We start from the raw sequence: 13,290 nt of genomic DNA, 5'->3' as shown, positions 1-13,290 counted from the left end.
TTTTTTAATTTTCAGTCATTTTGGTAACAGGGCTTACAGATGTACAAGTATTTTCAGTGATGTATACCAACTACCAAGTCAACATGTTTTACGAATTTAAAATATATGAACTTTATTTCCCTCTCCTAGTGTGTTATCTCCCTTATCTGAGCAGCTGGATGATTACAGGGATAGTACACTTACATGAGCTTGGGACTAACAATGGGGGTAGTACACTTCCCCAGTACATGGACTGGGGGCTAATAATGGGGGTAGTATATGTACCTGAGCTGGGGAGTAGTACACTTACATGGGCTGGGGGCATGGTCAGTGGGTTGTGGTCCAGTATCATCTCTTCTAATGTCTCTATCTTACGAAATGCAGTAGGTATAGTTGAAATCTTGTTGCTTGAAAAATCTAACTTCCGTAAATGTAATTTACTTATTTCTGGAAAAAAAATAGATCTTTTTAACATGAGGACAAAAAATAAATCACGAATTTTTGTTTTTATCATGTTTATGTGAGCATTCATATTTTTAAATTTTAAATCCTGTGATATTTATTATGAAGAAATTATATTCAACTATAGAGTTTCTTAATGATTTTCATGATGAATTGTATAAAGAGTATGTGTATAAATATCATCAGATTCATTTTCACTTACCCAAAGGTAACTCTTTTAACAGATTACGTCTAACATTTAGACACTGCAAGGATTTGAGATCCCCTATCTGAGATGGCAAGCAAGATATTTCATTGCAGCTGACATCCTAAAAAGTCAAAGTCTCAGCATAAATGATATAAAATTGTTGCATACACTCTTACACTGATCAGCAGATTGATAAACTTCACAGCAATAACCAAAAGTCCATCATTATCAACAGCTTGAAATGCTTCAATGGCATCGAACATGAAAAATATAATTTCACAGTTTTTTAAAGTAAATATACGAGGGTTGTCCCGTAAAATCGTGGACAAAGCGTTTTTCTCGAAAAGTAATGGGCGCAATAAGCTGAAATTTTCAGTATATGTTTATTAATCATATTTAAGTGTATCATAATGTTTTTGATAATATATATACAAAAATAAGGATTTTATTCTGCTTGAAGGTGCACAGGGTACGGTCCTACGGCGCACGGTAAAAATAACAAGGTTGTATTCGAGAATATACAAGTATTAATTCGTAATAAAAGTTTTCAATACATAAGATTAGGATGAAAATTATCTTAATTTGATTCCTTAATCAATTCTATCGTCTTTTTGAAGATTTCAAGGCATTTGGTTAAATTTTGGCTGTTTCCCAAGCATTCGAAATGGAAAAGTTGTATACACAATACACGAAAAATGACGACGTTTCATGACGTTACGGCGCACCGGAGAGCAGTTCAGATAGATTAGGATGTTTTAATGACACTTAAAAAGACTTTAAATGAATACGGAAGAACGAAAATATGAAAAATATCACCAGATTTTTAGTATACAAGTAAAATGGACGTTTTCTTAGCGAAGTCTTCTTGATTGAGTCCCTAGATGGTACAAAACATGCGGACAGACTGCCATTGTAATAGTAAAAGACGCTGTCACTGTCGACCGTCGATATGAGATTCTCATCTAGTTGACTGGTGGTGAGAATACTGTCCGTAACTTGCTCATAAATATTCAGAAGATCGCATGAGTGTGCCACATTGGTTCCTTAACTGGTAATAAACACTCACGTATGTAAATCAATAAAATTTCTAAATTTAAGTGGGGCTTATCCAACTTTATTTTAGCAAACATGAAGCGTGACGCTGTTTTAGACACGTCGACGTTATCATCCGTGCGCCGTAGGGCGCTACAGTACATAACATAAAATATCACAATTTGCTTATTTATGCATATATTTATTTGAAATTTGCTATGTATATTTATAATTTATGTACTAAAAAGTAGTGAAACATTCAGAACGCAGTGATGATTATTTTTCAAACTAGTCAACTTGTCCACGATTTAACGGGACAACCCTCGTAGAATTAGACATTTTTTACAAAATATTCCAAAAATAGTCGTGGAACCTTACAAAATGGTGCAAAAGGAATATGAAATGAATTAACCATACACCTCAAAGTAAACAAAAACATGAGCATCTCCCCCCTTCCTCCCCCCCCCCCCCCCCTTTATGTTCTAGTTAAGAATAAGAAATTAATTCCTCGTTTTTGACAGTTGAAGAACTTTGAAGGACTTGTAATTTGAATACCATGAGTTATTCCCCTTACACTGTTGTACAATTTTACAAATTTACCCTTGAGCTCTGATAGTTTAAATTAAATAAAAATTTCAGTAGTCAGAAGAATTTTACTTATCCAAGAGAAGGTTACTTACAATTTCCATAAGCCGTTTAAGCTCCCCAATTTCCTCTGGCAATGAGACCAATTTGTTGTGACTGGCAAGAAACACTTCTAAAGCTTGTAAACATTTAATGAATGGGGGTATGACTGTCAGCTGATTCCGACTGAAAAAATAATGGTCAGTGATTCAATTAATTACAAGGTTTATCTCCTACACATTTAGCTGAATCACATATATGTTTATAGTGAAACACATTCTTAAAATCCTCCAAATAAATTCAAAAGTCAGGTTCTGCCACAAACCAACATATGGACAGACTTTATCATTGCCATGTCCCCTCCCCATTTCAATATTAAATCTGCATATTTCATGTCAGTACACCTGCAACCCCCAAAATGTTTTTATTTCTTGTAAGCATTGATTATGCTATCTCTAACATAATAGACCAGATGTGTATGATATTACCATTATATCAATGTACTTCTACTTTTCAAAAGTATTACCCAATATAATTTTAGCATCAGTATGAGTAATTAATCTCAGTGTGTGGAAACCAAAGAAATAAATACAATCCCTAATTTTATTACAACTTATAAAATTGTAACTTTGAACTGTACCTGAGACAAAGGTGAGTGAGATTCTGCAGCTGTAACAAGGCTTCAGGAAAAAACTTAATAGCATTGTGGTAACAGTTTAAACATTCTGATGAACGATACTCAAATATTTCTACGGGAATTTCCGTGAACCTGTTCTTAGAAAGATCTGTAACAAAATAAAACAATAACGCATTTATTAAATAAATAGAACTTATTCATTTTCCTACTCTTTAGTCTTACATTTACTTCTAAGTCTCTAATGCATGAAGATCTTAATGAATTTTGGTACATTTAGTCTTATACATATAACAATGTATATTTCTACCAAACTGCAGGGAACAGAATAATGCCTTAATAGAGGCTCATGGACTACCAAACTGCAGAGAATAGAATTATGCCTTAATAGAGGCTCTTGGACCATAATTCTAGCCTGAGTTGTCAGAATTTTCCCTATACCTTCCAATGAAAATATGTTCTATTTCCACTATCATGACTATGGAAGAGCTTTACTCTTTTGTAAAGAAGTTGGAAATATTAAAAATTTTCTGGGATTTCAGGGACAAATGTAACATAAACATGTACACAATATGTTGAATGTTGATGAACAAATCCTAACAAAATGAGATATTTTAATGCTGTGGACTTTTTATACATCAAGAGTACTAGGGTTTGCAATGACAACAATATCAATTTAATGAATTTATATCTAATTGTTGATTTTATGTATCTATCTATTGTATGGTATATGTAATATTAAGAGTACAAGTTTCCACTTTATCAGAGATAAGGAGCATGGCTTAAGGCAAGAGCTAAAGCTTGAGCAACGCCCAAAGTTCTATCTCCAAAACAGTAGGAGTGAGTATTCCATAAGACATGTGACATGATCTTTCTTATGACCTGACTGTATGCTTTGGCTTAAAGTTCTTAAATTATGTTTGCTAAACTAGTATATTCCTTTAATTTGATGATCACAAAGAAATGTCAGGGCTGATCATGTATCTACCCCCAGTGATTACGATTTTCCATTGGGGGGGGGGGGGGGGGGGGGGGAAAATCATTTGTGAACTGCCTCTCTCTGTCTTTCTAAATTTTTGTTAAATCCAGCCCAGGTAACTATACGTTGTAAAATTCTTTCCTTAACTCACCTCAAATTTTGAGTAAATATATAAACAAGAGGCCCATGGGCCACATCGCTCACCTGAGAAGCTTTGACCATTCCATTCTTTACCAGATTTCCCCCTTGTAATGCATATTGTGACCCCACCCTACCCCACTGATAATAATTTAGACAATTTGAAATCTACATTACCGCAGGATGCTTTGATTCCCCATTATGAAACTTTATTCCCCATTGTAGCCCTGCCCTACCCCTGGGGGTCATGATTAGAATAATTTAGTATCTAAACTACCCCAGGATGCTTCCACATAAGTTTCAGCTTTTCTGGGCTTGTGGTTCTTGTGTAGAAGATTTTCAAAGATTTTTCCTATATATTTCTATGTAAAACTTTGATTCCCCATTGTGGCCCCACCCAAACCCCGGGGGTCATGATTTGAACAATTTAGAATCTAAATTACCCCAGGATGCTTCCACATAAGTTTCAGCTTTTCAGGCTCAGTGGTTCTTGAGAAGATTTTCAAAGATTTTTCCTATATATTTCTATGTTAAACTTTGATTCCCCATTGTGGCCCCGCCCAACCCCCGGGTGTCCTGATTTGTGCAACTTAGAATCTACACTACCCCAGGATGCTTCCACATAAGCTTCAGCTTTTCTGGCCCAGTGGTTATTAAAAAGAAGATTTTTCCTATATATTTCTTTGTAAAACTTGAATTGTGGCCCCGCCCAATCTGTCATGATTTGTACAATCTCTGCTTCCACATAAGTTTCAGCTTTCCTGGCCCAGTGGTTCTTGAGAAGAAGATTTTTAACGATTCTTTCCTATATATTTCTCTGTAAAACTTGGATTCCCCATTGTGGCCCCGCCCTACCCCCGGGGGTCATGATTTGAACAATTTAGAATCTACACTACCCCAGGGTGCTTCCACATGAGTTTCAGCTTTTCTGGCCCAGTGGTTCTTGAGAAGAAGATTTTTTAATGACCCCACCCTATTTTTGTCTTTTCTTGATTATCTCCCCCTGTGAGGGGACTTGGCCCTTTATTTTAAGAATTTAAATTCCCCTTCACCCAAGAATGCTTTGTACCAAGTTTGATCAAAATTGGCCCAGTGGTTCTTGAGAAGAAGTCGAAAATGTGAAAAGTTTACAGACGGACGGACAGACAGACGGAAGGACAGTCGGACGGACGACGGACAAAATGTGATCAGAAAAGCTCACTTGAGCCTTCGGCTCAGGTGAGCTAAAAACAGCTCTACATCATGCAATTTGAATTATTCTTAAATCTTTATAATTCTTGTGTCTATTTCATTTAAGATACCCCTACAGCTTTCAGTCATCACTTAATGTAAACTATTCTCTATGTAATATTGCATGCATTGTTTCAGAATTAAAGAGCTCAAAGTTTAATACATTGTCAAATATATCTCAATCCTAACCATGCTAACCAGACTTGTTGAAATCTGTTGGTCCTGTTGGCAAGGCCGGTAAAAATTTGTCTGGACCGATAACTTTCAAGAAAACGTCTAGATGACCATTTGAAATAAATTGAGCGTTATGCAAATTCTATAAAGATTGGGATCAGGATGCGTAGCTGAAGGTCACAAACACAGAAAAAAATGGATGCATACACGGCGTGTTGACAGTAGCCAATTTAATTTGCTTATAGCAAAGTCATACAGTAAATCATGTCATTTATGCCTATTGTTAAAGACTCTCTATCCCAAAGAAGGAAACTTGTAAGTTGTAAGACTGAAAGCTGTTGAAAATAATACAGAGCATTTTGGTGTTGTTATTCATATGGCTTTCTCAGCGTCATAATAAGGTACATGTATCGGGTCTGACTAAACTTTGAACGGTCTGACAGAACATTCGACTTTGTCAGACCAAATGTCTTACAGTGATTAAAAAATTTCTACAAGTGTGCCTACCCAAAGTTCACTATCTAATCTCACATTGTTTTCATGGATATTGCAGAAAATAGTGTTTAAACAATATTTTGCTAATATTTGCAATTATTATCATGCCACTTTGACGAGCTGTGATGTCACTGAGTAGACATTTCAAATATATAGTACGGTTTTTAACTTTTCAGAGGCAGATCTAAGTTAAAAGTGATTAGGTATCCAGTAATGCACAACTCATTACGTTCATCCCAATGGTTACACCATCAACATATTACAGATTTTATACAATATAATAACCAAAATTTGTGAAAATTTCCCTTATAAATATCCAACACCTCTTAAAAATAAGTTTGTTTTTTTTTTAATTGGCCATACACAGAATCTTAACAAAGCTATATAATTAATTCGAGCTAATCAAGAGATTGTGCCGGACATAGTGAAATATAATCATAACATTAGTCATCACTGGAGCTCATTGTTCAGTGTTTACCATTACTTAGTTGAGACCAAGACATTGAATTAGCTAATTGCATATATTAATGTAAAATATACATATAACAAAATATTACATCGTTGACTATATATACAAATAACTATAAACATCTATTTTTCTTTTTTTCAGTTTGACACTTGCCTATGGAGACGGTGTCGACAAGATCATATTTTCCTGCTATTTTTGGATATTCTTTCAGTTTACGACCACAAAGAATAACTTCACCAGTGTGTTGAGCATCATCGAATATACGATCCAGAGGTCTAGATACTGTGTTTGCTGATCCTCCGGTAAAAGTACTCGCCATTATACTTCCTAAACTGGTACCATGATGAATCTCAACTGGCTTCCATTTTTTCTGTTATCATTTGCACATGCGCAGAGGAGGTGATGATGGATACGTAATTAATTTGTCCTATACCTATTCGTAGCGATAAATAATTTTAGTAACATTAGTTAAAAGAATATGTTTAAGTTGTATTTATTTTTAAAAGCAATCATATTATTACAGAAGAAATAGTCAATGATAAAATTAATATCATATTTATTATTGATTTAGCAATCACATTTTTGTCTTATGATCGAATAATTATACGAACGAATTTCAATTACCTGCGATCCCTTTTACTAGAAAAGCGAAGTAAGTAAGTGAATATTTATTGATTTAGGTATATATAGCAACCGAAATGAGACAGTTTCATGTAAATCTACATTTAGTCCTGAAAATTATTAATTAGAATGTTTTTTTTCCAATTTGTCGAACCTCTTAACCATAGTTATCGGAGTAATTAAAAGTACTTGGGTCGTGGTTTATAAATATTTATAATGTACCTTATTGATATGTAAAAAAAGTAAAGGTATGCAGGCTCCGTAATGGCGTCTGCTCACACATGGCTACGCTGCAAACTGACAAATTGATTAATAATTGTAAATATCAGTGAATAAATTTTTCAAACTTTTCGTTAACGATAAGGAATCCAAAATTCTAGAGGCATTCCGAGAAAATTATAAATAGTTCTGGGAATTTCAAGTTATATTTAAATTTCTCTGCCTGTGTAATAAAATTCGTGGTTTTGATTCCACTTAGTTAATAACAAAAAATGTAAAAATCACCTTTTAAATTATTTGAAATAATCAGATAAATTTTTTTTTTTAAAGAGAACTGAATACCTTTAAAAAATGTACATTATGGTATTGATTAAAAGTTGAAGGTGGGAGACTGTGCTACAATTACAAACTGACAAATACAGTGAATAAATGATAAGGAATTGGGATGTGATCCCTTTGTTACTAAAGCCAAAATATGTAACAAAGAAATAATCAGATAAATTTTTTTTTCTGAATACCTTTAAAAAATGTTTATGGTATTGTGAGACTAAAATATTCTTCGGATTGTTAATTGTAAAATAAATTCATAAAATTTTGAATCTGCTTTAAATACACTTTAAAGTTTAAAAAAAAGTTATGATTCTGACACTTTCGGTCAAGAAAAACCATGTTTAAGAAAGATATCACAGCTATATAAATACTCTAATAGAAATATAGAATGTTCTAGTGTTGTTAGAACAGTTCGATATGATTTTGTCCTACGGACCTGGTTTAACGATAGAATTTATTCCATGTATTTTCAATGTAGCAAAATAAACACAGGCGATAACTCAAACTCAGTGCATTTACTACAAATAATCCAGAGATTTCCTATTGTAAACATGGCAGGTAAATTTGAAGTGAGAAAAAACATTGAGAAAATTAGTTGAATTTTCGTCTTTATGTAGATTATTTTTTGAGATATATATACAATCTCAAATTGGTTTGTTTCAATTAATTTGGTAGTTATTTTCAGCCAATCTGATTAAAATCAGATCCTTGATCCACTCCTTTAATTTTTTGTCACTACACCTCACGTTGCGACAATAAAAAAAATAAAGGAGTGGATTGAGGATCAGATTTTTATAAGATTGATTTTCAGATCAACCCCTTTTGTATTCTTCAAAATCTTTTTGGAGCGATTCTGCTATTATTTACTACATTGCAAGTATATTGGACGTATTCTTACTGTGGTGAGACACAATTAGATTATTCTAACTTAGTAACTAAGTTGTCATCTGTAAGGGCGAAACGATTACACGTGTAAATGGCAACGTTTCGATTATATGCTCTAAACGTTTACAGTTTGAGTAAACGTTTACACGAAGGTCATTATCAATGTCTATCAGAAATAAAGTTTAACACAAACAAATTGTTCTCTATTTCATAATTTACAAAAGAAACACTGCCTTTGACCATTTGACAAGCAACAATCTAAACCGGAAACATATTGAATGAAGGTATCTAAAACCCGATACGGGCTTACATAATTAATTCCGATTTCCGAGTTGCTAATACTAGCGATGTTTTACGACACTTGAGATATAAAACTTGATATATTTTGATTAAATAAATATAATACATTTTTCACAAGTCTTTGAAAAGTTTCAATACAGTCAGCAGGTCTTGTTTTACTTTTTTCGAGATTAAAAGATCCATCTTTACAATTATTTTTTCTACGTCCGGTAGCCAAACAAACCAAGCAGTTGGGTGACGAGGTCGAAAGTGAATGAGTTTAATGCGCCTCAAACTCTTACGGTTAAATCACAATGACCAACAATAAATTTGTAATAACAACTCATACTAAATATTAAAGTGAAAGAATTGATTATTAAATTCCAGTTTCATGATTAAATAGCCATGAAAAATCCAACATCGAATATCTCCCGTTTAAACGGTAACGTTTCGTTTACTGCTATCCGTTTAAACGTTTACAAAATTCAGTAAATGTTTCACCCTTAGTCATCTGAGAAAAAAATCACCCCACTACTTCAGTGCATTTTTCTGGATTTTAAAGCATTAATCAGTGGTTTTTCTTGAGTGACTGAAAGTGTCAGAATCTTTATTTTAGCAACTTTTAAGAGTACTTAAAGCATATTCAAGATTTTATTAATTTATTTTACATTTAACAATCCAAAAGACAAGCCACTATCCTTTGATTATATATTATTCTTTAGCGTACATCTGAATTATACCATGCTTAGGAATCATTATTATTGAGGCAAGACCTTTAGATTGCTATAATTTGACACACAACGAAATTGGGAATAAAAAAGAGAGCTCATTCCAAAATTCTGTATACTTCCCAAGATATGCTTTAATCTTACCTTTTTATTTCTCAACATTTCATAATTTATTAACACTTTGAAAATATTTTTATATTAGACATGTTAGATGGTCATGTGAAACAAATTATCAATACTAAATATACACAAGTGATTTTTTCGCACTTATATATCAGTGAGTGTGACTATGATGTAGTTAAAATGAATCATGTGATTGATGTGACCATGTGTCCTTCATCCCCTTATACTTACTATGAAATTCCAAAAAAAAAATAATTCATTGCTTTTATGTAATATGATATTTTATAAAAATATAATTACCTACTTTGTAGTGATTGAAAGCTTGTTTTAAGCTTAGCAAAATCTTTAACTTGCAACCAAACCATTTTGTTCAAATTTTGATTCAAAATATATTTAAAATACTATGTTCTAGTTAAAATCAATCTATCAATTTGAAATGGTTATTATATTTTAAACTGTTGGTGTGTTAATCCTCATTAGTTTTTCATCTTGTTATCAAACTCATGAACATTTATCTGCTTTAAACTTCATATGTTTTAGATAAGAGGTCATCAGTCTGATATGTATTGTGTATTTATACTTACATAATACAGCTTTATCATTTCCCAAAAATGACTGCTCAAAAAAGAGGGGTAGGGATAACATGGCTAAGGCAGCATCATTTTACTGAAGTTAAGATTAAGAAAAAGAAAAGAAATTGCTTTCATGAAAATTGGAATTTTCAGGCATTTTAAAATTTAAGTATTATTGTGTTGAATTTAACATATAAAAAATTAGCCTTAAACTATATTTTCTTTAAAAAAAAAAACAAAACCAAAAAATGTAAAATATATAAAATGCATTACTGAATAACATGTACCTTACATTTGGGTGTCATTTTTAGCGAGATGCAATTTTAAAATGTTCACTAAAGAAGCTATTACAAATAAAACGCAATTAATTTTGTTTAGAGATATTAAATTTTAGTGATCTCAGCACCTTCACTAATAATGCCAAAATTTAATCCTCATTAAAAAAATTGTTTATAGGGTATTAAAACAACTTTTCTGATCACATTTTGTTGTTGTCCATTAGCCATATCTGAACAAACTTTTCACATTTTCAACTTCTCAAAAACCACTAGATTATTTTCTGCTAATGCTTTTATAGCAGTGCAATAGCTATTCATAACAACATGTTCACTGAATAACATTGTTAAAATTTTTTTTAAATATCATGTCATATATTGCTGTTTTACTTCCAGATGGAGCTGGGGGGATTTCAAGGAGGACACCAGGGCTCCGTTTTATGCGTGGACGTCTTCGAGGACATCATTGTTTCGGGGGGAGAAAATGGAGATTTGTGCCAATGGAATAATGATGGGCACTTGATATGCAAGTACACCGAAGAAAGCACTGATTGTACCTCTGTGCTCATATCACAACTGAAAAAGGATGTCATTTATGCCGCGTTCAATGACACAGTCAAAATTTTTAATGCTGGAGAACTAACATTACCGTTGGATGCTTTCAGCTTTAATTCGGACGAAATAAACCAGATAGCTGTGGATGAAAAAGAGAAATATTTGGCTGCTAGTGATGATGCTGGAGAAATTAAGGTCATTGATTTGGGTGAGAAGAAATTGTACAAAACTCTTAAAAATAAACACACCAATATATGTGCTTCTGTGTGTTTCAGACCTAAAAAGCCATGGGAACTCTTTTCAGGAGGTCTAGATTCCAAACTGATTCACTGGGACTTTTCTCGCCATAAGTGCCTAAACATGTTTGACATGAATGAACTGAATAATCCATTTGAAACAACAGATTTGTACATGGTTAGTCCTCCCTTTGTCCATCATCTGTCCGCTAGCTCAGATGGAAAATACTTGGTGGCAGCACTGGAGAATGGCCTGATAGCAGTGTTTGACAGCACTCGAAAACACCTGAGAGAGTTGTTTAGTCTCCACACTCACACACAGGGTGTTTCTCAGGTGCATTTTATAACAGAGGACAAATTTGTTTCAGGGGGAAATGACTGTTGCATTGCATTATGGGACTTATCCAAATCCCATGATCACCCAGACCTGGTTTTACCTGCTAATGCCCACGCTGTCAATGGTACTTCTAGTGAAAACAGTATCGCACCAGATCCTTTGGAAACAAAAAACCAAACAATGACTGACATTTGTCTCATGAATAAAATTGAGCACACTGGAAAAATTAACTGGATGAAACCTTTTTACAAGGAACATTGGAAAATCATAATTGGTGATGAGTCTGATAAACTGACTATCAAGACATTAGATATACTTTAACTGTGTGAAATTGTAAATGATTTTTATATATCTGATGTGCATCCTAGCTTGAAAGTGACATGTTATAAATATATATACTTGAGTTTTGGTGTAATGTTCTCTTTTAAAATTTCACAGTTGGAATTAATTTTAAAATCATAAGATATATTTAAACACTTCAACAACCAACTATCAAAATGTCCAGAGATTTTAAGTTTCTTACATTCTGATTAACAAATTTTAATGTTTTGAATTTTACATCAAAAGATTCAGATGGTTATATGTGAATTGTGATTCTGTTAAAATTTTGCAGGACAACTATATATACATCTGTTCTTGTAGTCTTGATTTCTCAGTCTCTATATCTTAAATAAAGGGCCAGGTTCTCTCACAAGGGGAGATAATCAAGAAAATACAAAAATAGGATGGTTATTAAAAAATCTTCTCAAGAGCCACTGGGCCAGAAAAACTGAAACTTGTGTGGAAGCATCCTGGGGTAGTGTGGATTCCAAATTGCTCAAATTATGACCCCTGGGGGTTGGGTGGGGCCACAATAGGGAATCAAAATTTTACATAGAAATATATAGGAAAAAATCTTTAAAAATTTTTTTTCTCAAGAACCACTGGGCCAGAAAAGCTGAAACTTATGTCGAAGCATCCTTGGGTAGTGTAGATTTTAAATTGTTCACATGATGACCCCCGAGGGTAGGGTGGGGCCACAATGGGGAATCAAATACATCAAAGAAATGTATAGGAAAATAACTTTAAAAATCTTCTCAAGAACTACTTGGCCAGAAGCATCCTGGGGTAGGGTAGATTTTGAATTGTCCAAGTTATAACCTGTGAGGTACTATGGGGTCAGAATAGGTATTACAAGGGGAAATCTGGTGAAGAATAGCATGGTCAAATCTTCTCAGGTGAGGCATGTGGCCCATGGGCCTCTTGTTAAACATTTAACACCAGGGCTTTCATATTTTACAGCTGTATTCCTTGTAACAATTCCTTACTTGGGATACCAACAATTTTGACCTTGACCTTTGAGTTTTACTTGCATTTGAGAAACTTAATCCTTTTTAAAAGCTGAGATATTGGGACATCAGTGTTTCACAAACTCATCTTGTTCATATTGTATTACAGTGCATACTAGAATGCTTAATAGTTTACCTTTTAAATGACAAATTTATGTTGTACAATAACTACAATTATATCAGCAAAAGTCAAGGCCAAAAGGAGTAAAAAACAAGAGGCCCAGGGGCCACAGCGCTCACCTGAGCACATAACCCCCCCCCCTCCAGGCATTCATCATTTGAACAAACTAGAATCTACACAACCTGAGGATGATTCCATATAAATATCACTAATCATAGCTTTGAAGTAATTGAAAAGAAGATTTTAAAAGGTTTCCCTATATATTCCTATGTAAATCT

General features: G+C 33.4%; 2 protein-coding genes across 8 annotated transcripts in view; one reads left to right on the top strand and one right to left on the bottom strand.

The window, feature by feature from the left end:
- The window catches only part of LOC134261400 (leucine-rich repeat and calponin homology domain-containing protein 2-like), a 28,117-nt gene extending 21,318 nt beyond the window's left edge, over positions 1–6,799 (bottom strand). For all 7 annotated transcript variants that reach the window (XM_062743841.1, XM_062743842.1, XM_062743843.1 and 4 more), the window contains exons 1-5: positions 6,557–6,799; positions 2,925–3,069; positions 2,341–2,470; positions 644–749; positions 290–426 (exon numbers count right to left, since the gene is read on the bottom strand). In XM_062743841.1, the coding sequence (XP_062599825.1) occupies positions 290–426; positions 644–749; positions 2,341–2,470; positions 2,925–3,069; positions 6,557–6,722 (684 nt within the window). In that variant the 5' untranslated portion in view covers positions 6,723–6,799. The remainder of the gene's footprint in view (positions 1–289; positions 427–643; positions 750–2,340; positions 2,471–2,924; positions 3,070–6,556) is intronic.
- A 126-nt stretch (positions 6,800–6,925) lies between these two features.
- Positions 6,926–11,966, top strand: LOC134261394 (WD repeat-containing protein 53-like). Its single transcript, XM_062743835.1, has 2 exons — positions 6,926–7,059; positions 10,832–11,966. The coding sequence occupies exon 2, from the start codon at positions 10,832–10,834 to the stop codon at positions 11,882–11,884; it is 1,053 nt and encodes a 350-aa protein (XP_062599819.1). The 5' UTR covers positions 6,926–7,059; the 3' UTR covers positions 11,885–11,966.
- Positions 11,967–13,290: the final 1,324 nt, after the last annotated feature.

This window comes from Saccostrea cucullata, unplaced genomic scaffold (assembly GCF_032062105.1).
Source record: "Saccostrea cucullata isolate Sc308-1 unplaced genomic scaffold, CSIRO_AGI_Scuc_v1 ctg559, whole genome shotgun sequence".
Classification (NCBI taxonomy): domain Eukaryota; kingdom Metazoa; phylum Mollusca; class Bivalvia; order Ostreida; family Ostreidae; genus Saccostrea; species Saccostrea cuccullata.
Note: the sequence above shows the minus strand (reverse complement) of the source record. Positions and strands in the feature narration are given on the sequence as shown.